This window comes from Lonchura striata, chromosome 1 (assembly GCF_050655825.1).
Source record: "Lonchura striata isolate lonStrDom1 chromosome 1, ASM5065582v1, whole genome shotgun sequence".
In the NCBI taxonomy this organism is placed as follows: domain Eukaryota; kingdom Metazoa; phylum Chordata; class Aves; order Passeriformes; family Estrildidae; genus Lonchura; species Lonchura striata.
Genome location: NC_140703.1, coordinates 16,273,282 through 16,294,290, shown reverse-complemented (window position 1 = coordinate 16,294,290; position 21,009 = coordinate 16,273,282). Strand labels below are relative to the sequence as shown.

General features: G+C 39.3%; 1 protein-coding gene across 12 annotated transcripts in view; it reads right to left on the bottom strand.

The window, feature by feature from the left end:
* DCAF6 (DDB1 and CUL4 associated factor 6) overlaps positions 1 to 20,623 on the bottom strand; it is a 74,302-nt gene extending 53,679 nt beyond the window's left edge. For 4 of the 12 annotated variants that reach the window (XM_021550186.3, XM_021550183.3, XM_085590285.1 and 1 more), the window contains exons 1-2: positions 20,386 to 20,601; positions 6,303 to 6,364 (exon numbers count right to left, since the gene is read on the bottom strand). In XM_021550186.3, the coding sequence (XP_021405861.3) occupies positions 6,303 to 6,364; positions 20,386 to 20,479 (156 nt within the window). In that variant the 5' untranslated portion in view covers positions 20,480 to 20,601. Of the gene's footprint in view, positions 1 to 6,302; positions 6,365 to 20,385 lie in introns of all 12 variants that reach the window. The other 8 variants (XM_021550182.3, XM_085590289.1, XM_085590298.1 and 5 more) reach the window with 5 other exon arrangements.
* Between the last annotated feature and the right edge of the window lie 386 nt (positions 20,624 to 21,009).

The following is a 21,009-nucleotide window of genomic DNA, read 5'->3' as shown; positions in this document are numbered from 1 at the left end:
TTAGACTTACATTAATTTAATTTTCACCATATTAAAACATCAATACTCATCCAACACTACAGAAATAGGAGTTAACAAATTCAACTGAAACAACATAATTTCTAAGCAGCTAGCATAAAAAAAAAATTGTGTTTTTAAAACAAATTGATAAGGGAATCACCTGCTTTACCTACAGCATCTCAATTACTCCCTCTGCTCCTCAAGAGTTCATCAGGTAAATTAAGCTTCCCACAGTAGCCACAATTTTACATACTCAGGTGCTTTCATGTACCAAATCTACTCCCCAGAGTTCTCTGAATTTGAACTGGAGGGCATCACAGTGCTCTCATTATTGTATCTTCACCATATCCAAATTCTGACCATCCATTTCTTTGCATGCTTTTCAGTGACCACACCTTCTTGGGGAAAAGCACTGCAGAATCCATCCCAGATCCCTTTTGAAAAGTGTGAGTATGCTGGGAAAGAAGAATCCTACAGTGAGGTACAGAATTGTACTGGGAGAGCTTTACAATATATTTCCTTATCAATTCTTCTTTTTACAAGACTGTGCTTAATAAAGTGTCAGTGAAACAAAGCTGTGAAAGCACTCAAAATCCAGGAAGCTCAAAAGGTATCCTCCAAGCAGCAACTCATGCACAAGCACCAAAGACTGCATGCAAGACCATTATTATTTCAAGTAAGCCTCTAAAATACCTTCAAGTGTCAAACTGCAGCCATCACCATTTTCTGCTGGCTAGATTCTGTTGGCAGAACAGCTGCCTTAGTGTGATATACCAGACTGGATTACAGAATTGGTAAAAAACCCCCTTTGTTCTCTATTATTTTCTTATGCCTTTTTTTTAAATTAAAATGTTTCACCCTGAGTCCCACCCAATAGAAATAATTTTTGTTTAAAATAAATACACCCATTCTAGTTGCTGTTTTAATGGCAAGTTTAGTCGGGGTTAGTTGCAAAATCAGAGTTAGCAGTTTCAGGTGGATCACATCACATGGACAACACCACCTCAATATTCTCAGGTGGAGGAACTTGAGGAGAGATCTTGGTGTTAAACAAACTTGCCTATGCCAGGGCTAGCTCAGTGCTCAGCAGCAGTCAGATATTGTTAGGATTTATTAGGAAATGCACAGAAGAGCAGGGTATACATCCATGCATGGCAATCCCATGTGTTCCACGCAGTTTGGGCTCCCATATTCTCCATTTCTATTACTGCCCACTTGGAAAGAGAAATTATGACAAGGAATTACTGGGGTGCCCACAGATATCTAACACTTTTATTGTAAGAAGCAAATAACTTGTACTGCTCTAGGGAAGGGGAATGATAGAAGCTTATGAGAACATGAATGACATGGAAAAAGTAAAAAATAATTTTTCGTGGATCTTGACAGTACAGGAAATGGAAGGCCTTATATCAAACAATCCAATGACACATGGCTTTTTAATGAAACTGAAAATCATTGTTATGGAACACCCCAAACACCAGAAGTGGAAGGATATACATATTCAAAGAGAAATTAAAAATTATCAGAAACAAAGGCACAGCTTCCACCTCCCTCTACCCATTAAAGCATGATATGTTATCCAGAGCACCCATCACACACCATCTGCTTGCCCTGTCTCAACTTCCTTCAAAAATATGTGCTGGCCACTTTCAGGGCCAACTTATCAGGCTCCACTGAGCTTTGCTATGACCTTGCATGGCTACTCTTATGATTTTATAACTCTGGCTGTCAGTCACCAAGAACCACAATTTCAACTAGCCTCCAGAACCATCTATCATTGAAATAACCTGTCCTGACAATGGCTGTACTCTAAAATGTTGTCAAACATTGCACAGCACTACAGCAAGGGCAAACACACAATTCAACAATGTTTATTTTCATCTACATTTCCTCTCAGGCAGAAAACTATTATTATCATTGCCCTAAAGAAACTAAAATGCTAATGTAAGAACACAGGAATATAAATGAGAACAAAACACTGAAGAAACAAGGAAGCTACTGAAAATTTTGAAGTCATGATATGAGAAAGAAAAGTTAGCACAAAAAATTAAATTGAGGGGGTGGATATGTATATTTATGTACAAACCCAAAATCTGAAGGACAGCAAAGCAGAGAAACATTGAAGATGAAAAGGGGAGACAAGATTATCTAAATTGCAGCATCACAAGTCTACTAAGACATCGATCATCCTCCAAAATTCCAATTTCATTGCAATAATTGCCTGATAATAATTTCAATATACCCTGCCCAGACCAAAGTTGGTTCAAAAATAATCCTGAAAGACATAACCAAATTACTAGAGGTCTGTAACTAAGCAGGCTTTTTTGCTCTCTACCCAGTCACCTTCTCAGCATTGCTGGCAGCAAATGACTCAAAATGTAACAGTCTTTCAGTGAAATACCCTTGTTTTGGGCTTTTTTCAGAGACTTTCAAGTCAATATACACAGTGTTCAGTACAACCTACTACCAACACTGAATAACCCAAATAAATTTGCATATGGATCACTAAAAACAGATAGCAGATTTAAAATGTGTTCTCATTTCATGGTAGTAAACTACTAAAATATAGTGTAAAATAAGCATGGATTTGAAAATTGCTTTTTATTTTGAAAAAGCTACATATTGTACTACCTGCACTGCCACTCAACACCCAACTAAAAGTATAATGTAACAGTTACTATTCTGAGGGTTTGGAAACCTTGGGAAAGGGTGTTGGATCCAGAAGAAAGGATCCATCAAACACAAATGACAGACAATTACTAACAAAGTAAGAAAAGCCAAAGGGTGTGAAATTAGCTTTTTTCTATTAAGTACTCTACATTATTAATTGTATCTAATTTTATTTGTCACTCGCCTAACCTTGCAAGGAGTCAATGGGCACTTTTGATTCATTAGTCAATTAGTCAGATATAAATTTACTGTCTCTGTTTTCCTCAAAGACATTGCAGGAGGCAGTGCAGCCAATCCTTAAAAGCCAAAAAAGCAAACTGCTCACTTCCATGCAAAGTGACATCACAATCAACTCTTTTGTGAACAGAAGAGATTAACAGAATACAAAAATAGAAGAAAATAAATAAAAATGGCTGTAGATATTAGAATATCAGGAATATCCCCCAAGCAAAGAAGGGGGTAAACAAGGCAGTGCTTTTTATCTGTGGAGTACAAGGTGAAAACTGTTTCTAACAAAACACAAACTCCCTAAACTGGTTTAAGCCTGGCTTTGAGGAGTACATCTCAAAAGACCTTGTTCTCAAGTGCCATCCTGAAGGAGATGAATGCCATGAAGGGATGCTGGTTTGTTATTTATCTGAAAGCCTTGTATATAGAAATGAGAAGTTACTCTTTCAGGTAATATTCTTTATTTCAAAATGCAGTATTTACTCATGTCAAATGCTTTATCTACATCCTGCATTTCAACCTTCCTTAGCTTTCACAGGACCAAACCAGGAAGAAAATAAGCAGTATTTTTACTGCAATTCAATATGGTTTAGAGTTTCTTTATCCCCCTACTTTCTTCACACTTCATTGCTGCTGGTCCAGATTGCTTCTCTTTCAACATTTCTCCTTTGGATTTAATCACTTCATACAGAACAGCTCAACTAACTCTATATTTCCTCATCTTCTTAAGCTCCCTTTACAGCTAACATAGAAAATGGCAAGTTGTGGCATACAAACGACCTTACTGAATTTGACCATGTGAACCTTGTTGAAAGAGGCAAATCCTGCCCTGGAAAGATGATAATGCTACTGGCAGACATCAATAATTCTTTAGAACCAATTCAATTACTTCACACACTACTGCTAGAACTGTGTCTTCAAACCAAGGGGAAAATGGGGCTGTTTCAAAGAGAATTACCCCTGAACGCTGAGGTGAAATTATTCAGATTTTAAACAAAAAGGTGTTATGGTAATATTACTGTTACAAGAGCATGGATATGTGAAATAATTAATGGTATATTCCCTTCCTCACAGATAACCTGCCCAGGTATGATTATACACACAGTTGTATCTCCCACAGGATCTCTCTTCTGTGTACCAGATAGGAACTTGGACTTTACTTTTATCCTCAATTAGTAAAAAAAATTCTTGCCTTAAGTAAGTTGTCCACTGTGTCCAATTACACAGCATGCTTTATATAGAAAATATAAGTCACAACTTATTCAACAGAGCAATGAAAAGGTTCTTAAAAACACCAAACAACCAAACAGCAACCAAAGAAAACCCCAAACTCCTGCCATCCATCTTCGTTAAAAAAACCCAACCACCCAAAACCACCTTTTAAGAGGACAATATGGCATTCCTTCCCTACATTTGAACTGCATGCTGAGTCAGCAGTTGTGGAAAGAAGGAAAAAAAAGAGCCTAATTAGTATTGATGATAATGAGTTTAATTAGTGCAAGCATTGTAATTTCATTGATATCTGTCACAGATTTTTTAAAAAACAAATAGGAAGAAATTATACTGAGTGGTTGTTAGCCTTAAAAGATTATTCCTTGCAAAAGACCACAGAGTAAATGAGGTAAGAACTCCCAACAGAGCATTCCTTAAAGATGGAGAGTTCTGAGCAAATTTAAATTCTAAAGACATTTTTTTCAAACTATAGTATTTCAACACTGTATTTAATACTGTTGTATTTTAAACACCCGCAAATAGTGTTGTAAGTTTACAATTAAAGCATTTTCCACCCTCTAAAAACAGGCCATATGCTAAAGCATACTTTCAAAGGTAACACAATCAAATCAAAATTAGTTTTCAAATAAATATCCATCAGGTAGATTCAAGCAACAGCCAACATCAAATCTGCAATTTCTATTACGTGACACAGAGGCAGATAATTGAAATTATGAGTCACTTGATTTTTAACAAGTAGTAAAGAAATATTTTTTCCTGTATACTATTTTAATAGGAAAAAAATAATTTTTTTACAAGGAAATAAAGAAAAAATAAATAAAAAGCTCTAATCAACTTCAGGAAAAGAAACTTAAAAAATTTAATCTTAAGTATTTGAGGAGATAAAAAATTACTTAGAGAAGAATTTTGTAAGCAAAGTATCACTGTTACAATCTTGAATATAAAAATTAATACATATAAAATCATAGAATTGTTTGGGTTGGAAGAGACCTTACATCATCATTCTTGTAGCATATATTGAAAAAAAAAAAGAGAAAAGTATATATTTGTGTCATTACACCAACACCATCTGTACCAGAACATTAAACTTATAATGTAGCCAGCACAGGAAAAGTATCTCACATTTTACATACAGCAATTCTAATCCTGGCCTTTCCCAGACTTTTCAGACTCACAAAAGCACAGGAACATCAAAATCATACTTCTGATCTCAAGAAGGCTGGATGTTAACAACATTTGTTCCTTAAAACTACTGCCGTGTTAGTTAACAGTTATATTGCTCCTCAATTAATTAAAAGTCCAAGCAAATCAAGCTAATATAATCCTTACGTTTGAGCAGCTTTAGAAACACACAAGCACAAAAGCTGCACTTATATTTTCATTTTTTTATAGAATACTTTAATTTTTTAGATATCTTGCACAACAAATACGTTAACAACCATGAATTTCTGCTCAAATCCTCAAAGTTATCATGGCAGCCTCTTTATCCTGAACCTAGTTTTAGGTAAAAGCTTTTATATCAAAGGATGTGGTTTAAAATATTTGGACCCGTTTCAAAATTAGTATTAATACTAATATTTAAATAAGCCTTTCAGGAAGGCTTATTTTTGTTTTCATTGTCTATAAGTCAGCATGTAGCACTTGGTGATTTGCTTTTTGAAACTGGAAAATAAATAACTCAAAACACTAATACATTTTTAATCCAACACAGTATAATAAAAAACTCAAAAAAACCCAAACAAACAAAAAAAACACAACAAAAAAACCCCAAAAAAATTCAACCAAAAAACCCAAAAAACAAACAAAAAAAAAAAAAAACCAAAAAAACCAAAACAAAACAAAAAAACCAAACCCACCCCAACCCTTCATTTCAAGGTTTAAGATGAGTCCTAACTGAAAAGGTAGAAATGTGTTTAAATGGCAGGATAAATTAATTCAATCAGCAGTAGATACAACATTAAGATAGAGAATTGGGATTTTGTTTTGCTTCAAAGGTAAAAGTGTCAGATATTCAAGCAAGAGAATTCAACACTCAAAAAGCAGAGTGGTCCTGCTCAGCTTTAGTATACAAATACAAGATATTTGCCTTTTTAAGTTGAGGGACTATTATCATGGCAACAAAATCGCAATTTAACAATTTTTAACAAACAAAAAAGCAACAAGTGACTTACACATCCATCATGCACATTCAAGGTTGCTTCAAGTTTTAATCTTTGGATAAATTCTCTTCTCCCTGTGAAGAAAAATACCAATTACATAACTTTTATAAACTGAAGTAGTTAAGAGCCTGCTAGTGACCATTCACAGGTAATAAACAGTAAAGAAACAAAACATAAATTTACATCTAGAAACAATTCATATGGTTCTCATTTTACAATTCTATGACAAGCAAGACATTTGCTGGTTCTTCCACCACATTTAATAATAGTGCAGAAATGGCAAAATGAACATTTCACAGGTTCACAGGCTGATGCTCCCTCTAAAACTAATAGCAAGAAATCAGAAATTAATCCTATGTTTATTTGGTTCACTTAGCTCAGAGGGAGCAAGTATAATGTAGTTCAAGCAGTACAACTCTTGCATTTGGAAAATTAACATTTAAGACCAATAACATTCCATTTTATAAAAAATATGTGAAAAAAAGAGATGAAAGATAGAGATGAAATCTATAAATGCATATGAAGACAAAGCCCCAGGAACTTTTATGTCCTTATACTCTATATACAAACTGATTTTCCCATTGCGCTTAAAACCACTACTGTATTAAACACATGTAGTGGGAAAAACAAAGCATATTGACAAATATGTGGTCTGCTTGGTTCAAACTCTCAGGCTATACTGAACCTAATATTCCCCAGAAAGCATTCTCAGAAAAAAAAAATACTGATAAATCTAATATTTTTAACTTCAATCCCAGACTCTTAAACGCAAGGACCATTACTCCTTTTTTAATTCTGTGTTAGTACATCTCCGAGAACAAAATTCCAGGTAAGAGCATCAGATAATAGGCCTATGCCAGGCTGAACTGTTTCCAAATATGTAACTGTGGAACTCACTCAAAATTAACCTTTAAAACCTAGAATCTAAATATTTGAGAAAGGAATTAAAAGTAAGCAAAATTACAACTTAAACAGTTTCTATATTTCCTAAAGGAAAAAGGGGGGAAGGGAGTTAAAATGTTTTAAATGTTTTGCCTCCAAACCCCCTCTTATTTGATTAAGTACTAAATGCACTAAGACAACTGAATAATTTTTTGTAGTTTATCCATCCAATCGTTCAAAACTAGAACCACCAGATGCTAAGTGGTGCTTTTAATCTAAAATACAAACCTAAACTACATGAATAAACTGATCTGAAGAAAATACTGCCTCTGTTTTTGCTGTTGTTAAAAGCTAAGTCAGTTAATCTGTGTTCCTTGTACTTCACCAATGACTCCCACAGGTTCACTTGGTTTAATAAAAAATGCACAGAACTATTAGAATTTGTCACTCAAATATTTTTGTCACTGATCCACTTTTATGACGTTGAAAAAAATTAAGAAGCAATACCTCTTGGTTTGTTTTTATTCTTCAGCATCTCAGCTCTTTTTGCTGGACTTCCTAACAGTCAGATTCTCCACATCAAGGGCTCTGCTCTCACAAGTGACAAGAATCTTCACAATCCTTAACTCCCATTCACCTAATCCAAAGGCTGCCTGTTCCCTCCACCTTCCTACAAAGGGCAGCCCTCCTGAATCCCCTTTCAGCTACGATGATGGACAAAACCCAACCTTTTAACAAAACCCCAGAAGTACTTTCATCTTACAATATCAGCATCAAGACCCCTGTCATGTTGAGATTTTTTTCCACCCCAATATTGAGAACAGGCTCTCAAGCCAGAAACTATTTATTTTTCCCCTTAACTATGTAGATCCCTTGGAAAGGCAATAATTTAATTCTGTGAAGGTGCTTCAATATATTGTTTCCTATATTCAAATAAGGCCTAGGACATGGATCAAGTGATCAAGCTGTCATCACCAAGATTATCTCACTGGCCACACGGGGTTTGTTTCAAAACTGCTAAGGTGAATTTACCAACAAGAACTTGATAAAACAAAACAAAACAAAACAAAAAGCCCTGTTAAATTTCAAGTGGCTGTGATGACCTCCTTGTGTTTACACAGCTGAAATTTGGAAAGCTGTCAAGCTAATGCTCCACCCACCTATTTTCACTAGTTATGCACCAAGTGAAGCCTCAAGGTTCAGTGCTATTCTCAGTACAATGATCAATAATATTCTCAGTTTTTAGCCATGCACCTATTCTCACCAAACATTAAGCACTACTGAAGCCTCAAGGTACAGTGAAACTCTCAGTGCAGTGATCAATAATTTTTTTTTGTTTATATTAAACTGGAGACTTAGGGACCATTCTGTGTATGAAAGAAGCCCCACCTTGAGTCATTCATGATACAAATTTAAACATGGAAAAGCAGGTGAAAGAAAAGTTGCAGCTATTTCTTTGTAACTTGATTTCTTCAAAGCATCCACCGTGCACAAGGTCAAACCAAAAGCTGCCTTAAGAATTACCAAACCTGGGTGTCTGGGCAGAGCTCTAATCTCACTTCAGGGAACAATACCAAAATAAAACAGCATCCCTTGTACTCCCCACTTACAGTCCTTAGCACACCATTTAGGTCACAATCCTCAGTTTAAGAATTGCTGATCAGGTGCTTTCTACGTGCCTGTTTTGGCAGAGAGACACATACCTTTCTTTTGTAAGTAACTTAGTCAAAGCTGCTTCACAACTGATGACAGCAGACAAGTTAGATGCTTCGAGCGTGCAAAACCTTAATATATTTAAAACTGGGCTCCAAAATTTCCCTTTGAAAAAGTACAGATCATTTCATGATGAAGGTTTAGCTTTAAAGCACACTTGTGTTCCACAGAAATTGTAACTAAACTTTGATCCAAAGCAGCACCAACATAGTATAAGATGTTAAAAGACAACCCTTATTCAGTAATAGACCCCATTTATCAAATGAACACTCATTTATATCAAGCTGGCTCTTTGCAAGGCCAAGTCCCTCAGCGCTGGCTCGCTGTGACATTTGGAATGCCCTAGTTTAAAGCTGAAATGGAGCCAGCATCTGTTCCCAATGCAGAGCACATGTTATCCTGCACTCTGAGTGCATTTCAAAACTTCTCTTGGTTTTCCAGGGTACAGTTTAGGCATTTCTGAAGTAATTCCATTTGTATGTAGCTTATTTTGCTGGATTAACTACATCAAACTCTTCTGATCCACATCTAAACACAGTTTTTCCAGCAACCAGAATTCTCCCTATACCATACAGTAAACAAAACTACACATAATAAACACTGAATTAACTTTGATCAAGGTAAGTAAAAATTCTTGAAGATTAATTAGAACCTTAAAAATCACTTGTTAGCTATGTAGGCCAACACTGGCCCCATTTTATAGTCATTGTGACATAAACTCAAGCAATTTATCAAATGAAAGAGTGAACCAGCAGTACTGCCAGAAACCAAATCCATGGGTGTGACCTCCAATCCTCTGAACAAGGCCATGTGTTGTATTTCTTCATTCTTCTGCATTACTGTAAAACTGCCAAAAATTATAACTCTTGGTTCTGTCAATGTTTTAAAAGACTACCTTTTAAGAGACTGTGATCCATTATTTCATTATGGTTTAAGTTCAAAGCAGATAACTCAAATTATTCTTTATTCTTAAAGATACATCACAAAGCCTGAAAGAATGAACATTAAAAAGAAAACACAAAGTATTTTTTATTGTCTACAAAAAGGCTTCTTTGCCATTTTAATATGCCAGAGCTTTGCTACTAACCAGCCAGCATCAAACAACTTGGTGCTAATCAACCCTGTACTCAAATCCTAAGATAGGCTCAAGTAATGAGCTTTAGGTATTAAGAAACACAAAACTTTCAGATATTTTAACACCAAGACAGAAACTAGAGAAGACAGGATGCTATGCTCTAAATTATAAATCAGCAAGCCTATAATATCTCATGGTGATTATATTAATATATAAATCTGATCTCAAAAAAACACAAACAACAACAAAAACAAACAACCAAAACAAATCAAACAAAAAGAGATCTGCTGAAGTTTCAGAGGGAAAAAAATGCAGTTCAGCAATGTTCTACATTTTAGGGTAATAAATAAGCATTTTGGAAAATACTTCTCTTTAGGTTTGCTTCTACAGAATCTGCAAAAATAAGTGACTGTAGGTAAGAGCACAGATGTGTTTGGTTAGTACCAATGGATGTAATTAACTTTGAAATATCTTTTGGATACTGGAAGTATCCACTCCCAAATATAAGCCTCCACTAGGCTCCAAACATTTGGGCTCTAAACCAGTGTCTTTAATTTCTGTTTGAGAGAATGGTTTTTACCATGGTTTATGCCTGAAAGATTATCTTAATGCAGGTGAATTTTATGTAAAGTGCTTAAGGTGTTCTCAGTGACAAAAAATGTGGGATAAGAGACTCAGAGACTTTATCTGTGCTGTACTGACTGGAGCTAAGTGGATTTCCTTCACAAGTATACCACATTCTGACAGATACCCTTACACTGCCCATACTTAAGTCTTCTGTATTGTTCTTGCCGCAGACTGCAAGTGAGGTTTTGTGATGGGAGGAAAAATATGCTGGCTTTCAGCAATTTTAATATTTATTTGATCCTTTAAAGTAGTCTGATGATCAAATACAAACGACTCCCTAAGATAAAAGGCACTTCAAATTCTCTGTTATGCGACAAATATTTCTAATTTCTATAGAACAGAGGACATAATTCATGTGACAAAGCTAAGAGAAGCTTTAACTATATAAAAGATAACAAATACCACCTTACTCCTCTCAACAAAAAACTATCTGGCATAGCTTAAGTGATTAACTGGATGTAGGATTAACTACATCCAAAAGCTTTTGCTGTTTTCTCCACCAGCACTCCTAAGAAACACCTCAAAATTCTAAAACCGACACAAAACAATAGTTACCAAATCAAGAAAAATACACTTGTGCCTTGTTTTCCTCTCCAAAGAAAAGTCAAAGGAGGCTTCTATTAACTGAAGGCAAAAAGAAATGTTATGCAGATTATTGCAAGTTGGAGTAAACATCATTACTGTAGATGTCTATAGGTCTTCAGAAATATTTCTGCTTTTTTTTCTGCTTTCCAGAATACTGCTTTCCTTTGACTTTGAAAAGTCTTCATCTGAAACTGCTATGTGGGTAGCAATGTTGAATATTTTCTTATAAAAATTACATCAACATAATAACCCTTAACAACACCTGGGGAAACACACATCAGGAACACTGCTTTATGTTCTCAGGTACTACTGACCACTGTGACACCCAAGGTTCACTAGGAGCTCCACCTCCCTGCAAGAAAAGATGCTATCTAGGAAGCTGAAATGCAGTGTTGCTCCACCCCAGAGCAGAAGTTAAAATTGCTCATAGCAGAACCAGGGTCTCTCACCTCCAAGCACTCAGGCAAAATGAACACTGGAGCATGCAGAATGCCTGGGAGAAGGGAAGAAAAAGTGGAATCTGGTTTTAAGAGAGCACTGCTAGAGGAATGTCATCTTTCCTGCCGTGGAGGTGTGTGCCCCCACTGTCACCTTCCAGTGCCTGCCAGAGGCTGCTGCATCTCCCACTCTGCCAGCAGGACTAACCCCAGCGATTCCAGACAAAGGCTCCAGACAAAATCAAAGCCTACTATTTAAAGTTGTTTAAGCTAACTCAATACTCATCTTTAAACAGATTAAGAAGTGATTATACAGAAGCTTATCAGTATATCTATAGCCACGTCTTCTAGCAAAAAACACTCCAGGGCCTGCCTTCCCCACAAGTGAAATTGAGAACCTGGACAGTGTGGAAAGCATTAAATATTCTGCACACTTGCCTAATTTGACATACCATTAAATGCTGGGTAGTGTAGGAATTGTTGTTTGGGGGAAATCAGGAAATATAGATACCATAACCTATATAGATATAGGTCATAACCCATTAAGATTACCAATTAAAGACCAGGAAACTGCCCAGGATTAAAGACAGATTACATCAAAAGTTGAGCTCAAATAGAAAGCTGAGTCTTGGTGGTAGATGACTGTTAACAATGTACTGACATAGGCCAAATTATCACTGGGTATTTTTAAAAAATGGGGGGAAAAAACCCCCTTACTTTTAAAAATTACATTGTCTGTTGCATTAAACTATATGTATTCATCCTGGGTAACAAAAACATGCTTAACTCCAAAGACTTTTTTTTTTTTACTGAAGAGAATTCTCAGGACATAACAGTGTTTTTAAAATAAAACTAAATTTAAAAGGAAACAGATTTTTTCCTCATTTCCTAGAAAGGTAAGTAACAGGAACACACTACAATAACTGCAACTAAACAATGCAACCTAACTACAGAGGTGGGTTGGGTTTAACAGTTTAATTTTTTAAACAGTTTAGTTTTTTATTTTGGTGAAGTTTCAATAGTTCAAAAAGGTTCTGATGATTCAGAATCTGATGGCTCAAACACTGATGGTTCAGAACACAGATCACAGGGAAGAGAACGGACAGATTCTCATCTTCCCCATGATATCTGTTAAAAAGCAGTCAGCATTAATGACACATTCAATCTTCCCAGAGGAAAGCCTGCATATCCTTGAAGAGCAAGATGAGGAAAATAAGAGGTTATTAAAATTCACTGATGTGACTCAGATTCCATCTCACGATATTCACGTTCAATATTTAATGATTCAACACACACTAGAGCACTTGGGACACATCTGAATCAGCAGCTCACTAAGCTCCAAAGACACAAAACAGCCAAGACTTGCATTCAAACAGTGAAAAATCCAGCTTTGTTCGAAGGCTGGCGTAGTTTGTGTTTGAATTGATCCTTTTCCTTAGTGCCAGGACAGGACTGATCTCAAGTGTCAACAGGTTCTTGATACATGATCAGTTATATCCCACTAGAGTATTCTGGGGACACTCAAGGATAGAAGATCAGGAATCACATGCAAAGTCACAAGAACTCACAGAGTTGCAGTGCAACATCTTGGAAGTGACTGAACACAGGCAGCTTTAATGGTCTGCCCTAATGCAGTTAATGGAAGCAATCCAACTGGAAGAAAACTACGGGGGAAAAAAAATAAAGGTAAGAGATCTAAAGGATCTCTCACATCACTGCCTCATCCTGAAATACAAATCCAGTACATGCTGTACACGACTTGTTTTTGCAGGGAGAGACAGCTTTCATGTATCCAAAGCTCATTATTAGAAGATCAAGGTACAACTTAACTACGAAGCTGTCTGAAATACTCAGCATCAAGGCACAGGCAGTTATTTACAAAGCAAATACATTTCCTGTACAAAGGCAGTCTTCAAAAGCACACAATGTAAATGCAATGAAATATTGCGATAAAAAATGAAAATATATTAGAAGGGTACACAAATGTCTGCAGTCTCCAGCTGTCTGCAGAAGAACACTGAGGCACCAAAGGATAAAGGCAAACACATTTGCATCCTAAAACTAATTTCAAATATTATAATGCCTGCAAAACCTTGGGACTACAACCCACTTACACACACTCCTACTTCCTGTCAGCCATTAAGACACAAGATTAATGTTCTGTTAAACACAGACATTACACATAAGGTTAATCCCTTAAAATCAAGAAGTACATCTGCATAGTTCTGTCAATTTGAAGAAATTATGACAAATCTGCAGACAACTTCCAGTTCCTTTGAATTCAGGAAGTTGTCCTTCCTGAATTTCTGAAGGACAGAAAATCAACAGTCTAAAACAGTTATACCAATTTTCATCATTTCTTGCTGGCCAAATATAATGCCAGAAATCCACCATCAATTTATATGTCAAAATAAAATAGCAGCAAAACAGTGTCAAAATATAATAGCAGTAAAACAGTTGGTGGTCTAGAAAATTAAAACATCAAAACTCAGTAAGTTCATTGATAAGTTCTGAGATCTAGGCAGTAGTATAAAAATCTTTTAAAAAGAAAAAACAAAACCAAAAAAAGCAGGTTTCTGCAAGGTAAGGGTCTACAGTTTTACACAAACTGGTGCTTGTACATAAAAAAACAGAAACTGTGCTACTATCAATCCCCAGCATCCTAAAAACAATCACTGGAAATCATTCTGTTACTTCAGGACAGAGTGACAGAAAGCACCAAATAATCCCAAACCCTGCATGTAACTTTTCCCTTTTCTTTTTTTTTTTTTTAAGAAAATACACAAAAAGAATCAACATGTTATCACTGAATGGAAGCAAAATGGGACAACATTGTGGAGAAAGAACAAACAATAACAATTAAACCACAAAGCACACAGGAAGATGTAACTGAAAAAAAGGTCAATGATATCAACTACATGCAAAGATTTCTAAGGTAACAGCAAAACAAGGTATCAAATTTGCCTAGATTTATGCTAAATGGCTGTGCCACTTGCAGGTCCAAGTGGCTCCTGTCCTCCACTTCCACAGCTCAGTTAATCTTCGTTTGAAATAAACCCAAAGATAACAGAAGGCTGATTAGACTGAAATTAAAACTAAGCATTCAGCACTCAGGCCACAGAAATACACATCTAACCTTAATCCTTCTTCCCAGCTCACATCTCTTTCTGTTTTTCTGATATGTACCAAATTATTACCAGCCTGTATTTTTCATTTGTTGCTCTGTCTAGATGATTCTCTTTCACTGTGCTTTTATTATCCTTTACTGACATTAAAGGCTTCAAAATGGGTGTCTTTATTATCTGAGCTGATTTACTTTGAAGTAGGGAAAAAAAAAATCATTAATCCTGTATGCTAGGATCACCCCTCATATCTTTTCCTACAAGCTGTTTTAGACATACATATAGCCTTTCTGCTCTTTGGTACCAATTTAAATGAGATAGTATCAGGGAATTCATTTCAGACACACTCTCTTTATTACACTCCTCCAAATTCAATTTGTTATCAACAGGTCTCGATGCCACATTGTTCTTTCAATAGCCCATCTGTAATTTTTTAAGGACTGTAGTCACTAAACCTTGATTTTATTACCAAAGGAAAAAAACTCCAAAGATATCCAGTTTAAGACAATACCTGATCACTGTTCTCTCTTGTGGATTTTTCAATTTAAAAGTTACATCCCTTTTCTGCAATGCTCTTAGGCATCTTAAGCTTTTCTACACAACCAGTGAAGATCCAGTGACTACACCAAATTTCTTGCCTTCCTAAGGCTTCCTGCCTCCTTCCAATATTAGACTGAGCATGTAAAAATTGTTCCACAGATGTGTTTTCCTCCAACTCATTCATTACACCATGAACTTCAATTCTGCCTCTGCCTATTTCTATTACTCAGAAAACATTTCTAATAAAAAAATATCTGGGGAGTTCACTTACATCTTTCTAAAAGTATTTGATGTGTGATAGAATACATCACTACAGAACTGTGCTCGCATAGTCAGACCACCAGGTACATTTACACTTTTTCAAGCAGCAGTTAATCTGTTCAACTTGAAGAAAAAATAACATAAAACACCTCTACCAGATCTGGAGTTCAGCTGTGACAGATGAGTGTTTTTAACTCATAGTGGAAAAAAAATTAATTCCAGAGGTTTAGGATATGAAATATAACAGTGTACTAGAAAAAACACTAAACATCAAAAGTATAATGCAAAGAATTTAAGAAGAAAGGCTCATTAAATGCTCTGCCCATCTCCAAGTTTGTAAGTGCATCAGCTATGAAGCTGATCATGTTAAAGCTGTCTGACCCTTCTTACTCTGCATTATTTCCAAAGATCAAGATACGACATGTTAAAACATAGCTGGAGCAAAAACTGGGGAAGGTAATGCCTTTCTTTTTGGTTGTTCTCCCCAGCATTCAAGTTTCCATTCTGCTGGGTTTGGTTGGTTTGTTTGTCCAAGGCTAGCAAAAGAGAGAATAAAAGTTTTCAGTTCTTTAAGAAAATATTTTAATTTCACTCTCGCACTCTGGGCAATGTATTTTAGGGAGTACCAAACGTTCAACAGCAACACACAATTCTATCTTCATTCAACCAGCCACTACATAAAGTGATATGAATGGAAGGCAGTCAATATCAAAACTAATCAGTTATAATAGCTATTCTTGCCTGTTTTTCAACCCTACTTATGAGCAGGTCAATCAACTAACTTCAAAACTGTAATTAGTTCTGGAGTTACTGTGGTTCATCCATATAAAGAGAGGGACTATTGAAATCTAAGTAATTCAGTAAGTTCTCCCTACATACAAATATTCACAGATCTCTTTTTAGTAAGAACTGCTGAAGCTTTACAAAATTCAATCACAATGAACTACTGGCTTCCTTACAGTGAGATGTCTTTAGAGACTTCAAACTTTTCCCAAATCTTAAAAACCAGGATGATAAAAACTTAGTAAGATACAAAACAATCTTTAAAGAAGGAGGAGTGAAAGCTCATGGGAAAGCACCACAATGCTATCTCTAAAATATATGCTAAGCTTAAAACAAAAAGAAGGAACAAAGAGTTCAGAAAATACTATCTGCATAAAGATATTAGAGATTGGGGAGAGCTGATTATTTTGATATTTGCTTCCATTGTATCAAGCACCACAGCTTCCAACAAACCACTCTGAGCTAAAATACAGCATCAGTTCCTCTCCTTTTAAACTGAGAAGACATTCTCTGGATAACCTGCTACATCAGACAGCAAAAATAAACTAATAAAACAAAACACCCAAAACAAATAAAAATAAAAAGGAGAAGTCTTAATTCTTCCTGTTGTATAAACAGAGCCATTCACAGCAGCAGGACCCTTCACAGAAAGGCAAATAAACTCATCACATTAAATACTTCAGAGGAATTATGGTTCCCTCTTTCTTGCAAGAAACCCATACTGCCATTTCTCTAGCCAAATCGTTATATACTGTATTTAATCCACATAGAGGCCTTTATTGTGCTGGCACAGAACACTTTACCTGCCATCAGAACAGGCTTGCTCACTGGTGGCTGAAATACTGTCACAATGATACAAAATTGCAAGATTTGGAGATTACTATGAAAAAATCCTGAGTAATTACACTTGCCAGCTTCAGGGCAGAATTTAACTTGGATACTACAATTTGCACCAATGTTTTCAGGGTAAAAGCACCATGAAAGCAGTCTGAAACTCAGCTTCCATCTGTGATCCAGCAGCAGGACTCCTCCCACCAGCACCAGGCTAAGAGGATGCCTAAACTGAATTAAAGGACATTACTGACAGCCTCCCCCAGGCCTGCCTTCCTCTGGAGAACTCAAACATAAGAACTGTCTGAAACTGAGACTAATCAGCCTACAAATGCTGAAGGAAATGTAGTTAACAAATACCTTGCTGAGACCCACATCTTCCCTCTCTCATCACAGCAGGAGTTCTCACCAAAGCATAACAGCTGAAGGATACATCCCACAGATGCACCTACAGCCCCATCTTCATGAGTCGTTTCTCTGAAACTCTGTCCAGAACTGACTGGACTTCAAAGCAATTATTTAGAGATCTTGCAAAATCAGAGAGAGTTTCCGCAAGGCCATAAATTCCACGGGTGAGCTATCTGCATGGAAAGGTACATTACACAGACCCTTCCTGGAGCAGCTGTTTTCAGAAGCTGAGAGAGGCTATTTATAGAGTGCCACTTGATTGCCAATTCACATGAAACTAAAACACCGAGTAAATAGGAAACAGCAATTAGTTCTCAGATGTCTTTCTTCAAAACATGGTCACTGTCGATATTTCTGATATTTTACACTGTAGCACAACACAACCATCCCAGTGAAGGGCTCATTAACTACCATCCACACAGACATCTTCCTCCCAATTGCATTGTTAGTCATGAACTTGCTGTAATGCTTTTCCTTTCATTTGGTGGCTGAAAAAGTGCAGCAAGAAAAGAAGAGACATATAAATTACTTCATTTTGTACCTGAATCCATAACTGTTTAGACAGATTTGCTCAAATAAAAAAAAAATGCACATGGACAATGCCTCAAGTCTCCCACTACTCCTAAGTTACAGTGAAATTCCTGCCCTCCATTTGTTCTGCCTGCCAGACTGTTGAAACACTACTGAAAAAAAGAAATTATAAATAGGAAGAAGCCTTACTTCCCACGCAGATCAGACCAGCAGTGACCAATAAGCACTTGCACCCAGCTGACCAGAGCAGTCTTGACCAGTGGGCCAGAGAACAAAGCTCGTACACAGAGCTGCTGAAGTCTGAAAGAGAAAAGACCTACACCTACATTGCCCTGCACACAAAAAGGCACAACAGGCCTCTTCTCTAGGAAATCTGCACTTGAACAACCACACCTGACTAGCAGTCAAATCAGTGGGTTTATCAAGGCCATAAACGCCATTTGGGTAAAAGTGCAGTGGTTCCACAAGACAAGCACACCCTGTACCAGCCCCCTGGTGAAAAGCAGGAGTCAGTACGGACTGAGCATGTCTTATCACCACCAATGCAGATCTCAACTTCAATTCCGTGGGAAGGCTCTCCCAGGTCCTATTTTTTCAAGGCTCTCAAGCAACTGAACTTGTTTAGGTGAAAGGAAGAATAGTAAATATGAGACCTTAACCAAGGCACCATAGTTTTAACTAAAGTTAGAAACATTTTATTGGAGTAGCATCCAGAAAAGACATCTTGGAAGTCTGGGAAGATGATTTCTACTATTCGAATCTTAGTACTTCAACTCTCAGAGACACAACCATGTAAAAGCTGAAGAAAAAAACCAACAAAGGTCTTCTTCCAAAAAAAAAAAAAAGGCACTTCTTCAGAATCTGCACACTACAGTCCTCATTTTAACATTGAGGTTTTCTGCTCCAACTGGAGCAGACAAAAAGTAAAAAAAAAAAAATCCAGTCAGAAGGATTGATAACTAAAAGTTATAACAATCCTCGGCTAAGGCTTGGCCAAGCACAGCTTGAGACTAAACAAAATCAAAAGCAGCTAGATCGTTAGTTCTCAATCAATTTTTTTATTTTAGGACTCAAAATTTCTTTCCAAGGGACTTGTGCACGGCACACACCGACACACCCCCCTCTCTGCAATCGGTAGAAACCTACAGCAATAACCTTGATTTCCTCGATTAACGTTTTGTGGATTACTGAGCGCTCAGGGACTACAGGCAGAAAACTCTTGAGTTAGGCTCAGTAATGTGATATCCCACCCTAAATTCCACCAGGAAAAACCCAAACGACAGACCATCACCACCGAGCACAGCCGGGAAAGCCTGGGAGACACGGATCGACACTCGTTTTACAACGCTGTAAATCAAGCTCCATCTCGAGTACTCGAGGTTTCCACTCCAAGGCAAGAATTGTTTTGGCACACGAGCACAAAAGAACGCGTTCCCGACCCACCCAGCCATCTACCCCGGAGAGACAACCCCCAAATCCCCAGCGCCGCTACGATGGATCGCCACACCTCCGACAACACGTGAAATAAACACCGGCGTTTAAAAATACTTTTTGGCAGCGTGTTTAGACAAAACCTGCGCCATGACAAAAAACATCGATAGTTCCTTCACGCCGAGCGCGGCCTCGGGGAGGAAAAGTGGCGCTGGCTGTAACTTGGGAAGTGCAAATGCCTGGCTCGGGCGCGGGGGCAGCCCGGGGCCGCGCCGCCGGCGGGGACCCCGCGGAGCGCTCGGGGACACCAGGGCGCGGGGGATGGCCGCGCCGAGCGCCGGCGGCGGCTCGGCTTCTCCCGGAGCCCGGCAACACCTCGGGCCGCCGGACAGCGGCCGCGCCATCAGCCCGGAGGCGTCTACGTGCTTTGTTCCCAGCCGCCGGCAGCTCAGCGCCGGTAAACCCGGACCCTGCCCGGCCCCGGGCACGGAACGCCCGACACCGGAGCTGCTTAGAGCCGCCGCCCAACTTCCCGGCTGGATCTCCGCGTGCAACAGTTCCTTCGGGAAACAGGCGCGGCGGGCGAGCGGAGCCGCGCACCGAAGGACCGGGGGGTCCCGGCGGGCCCCAGGCCACCCGGGCAGCGCGGAGGGATGGGGCCGGGGTGTCCCGGACCGCCCCTGAGGTCGCGGAGGGTGGATTTGGAGGTGTCGCCGCCCCACACGCGGCACAGGAAACTTCGGAGCTGCGGGACAGCGCGGCCGAGCGGGGGAGCGGCGGCGCCTGGAAGGGGCTCCGGGCCCCCTGCTCGCTCGGTGGGCGCCCGGGACGGCCGGAGCTCGCCTGCCCCCCCGAGCGCGGGTCCTTACCGAGGTAGTGCCTGCGCAGCAGTCCCGGCTCCTCCAGCCCCAGGGTCCGCTTCCGCACGTCCCACAGCAGGTGCGGGCAGCGCCCGCGGGACATGGCCCCGCGCGGGCGGGAAGGGCGCGCGCCGAGCCGGGGGGGTGCGCCGGGACCGGCCGGGCGCGCGCGATCACCATGGGAACCGCCGAGCGGGCCCCGCGCGCGCGCCCCGCGCCCGCCTCGCGCCGAGGCACCGACCGCGAGCCAGGGGCGCGGCGGCTCCGGGACACGCCCACCGCGCGCGGGGGCCACGCCCACCCCGGCCGCGGTGGGCCACGCCCGCCGGGGAGGGGGCACGGGGGCCCGAGATTAATGGGCGTCTCGCGCGAGCCGGTGACGTCGCCCCGCCCCGACTGAGGGGAGGGCGCGCCGTGGGCGTGGAGGGTGACGTCAGCGCGCTCGGCTCCGCCGGGAATAAACCCGCCCCGTCCAGTGAAGCGCTGTGAAGCCGCAAAGCGGCCATCTTGGCTTAGGGCGCATTACTCGCAGCGCAGGGTTCTCCCGCGGCGGCCATCTTGAGGGGAGAGCGAAGCAGCGGCCGCCATCTCTGAGCCGGGCGCCTGTGCCCTTCCCGAGGGCGGCGGGCGCGC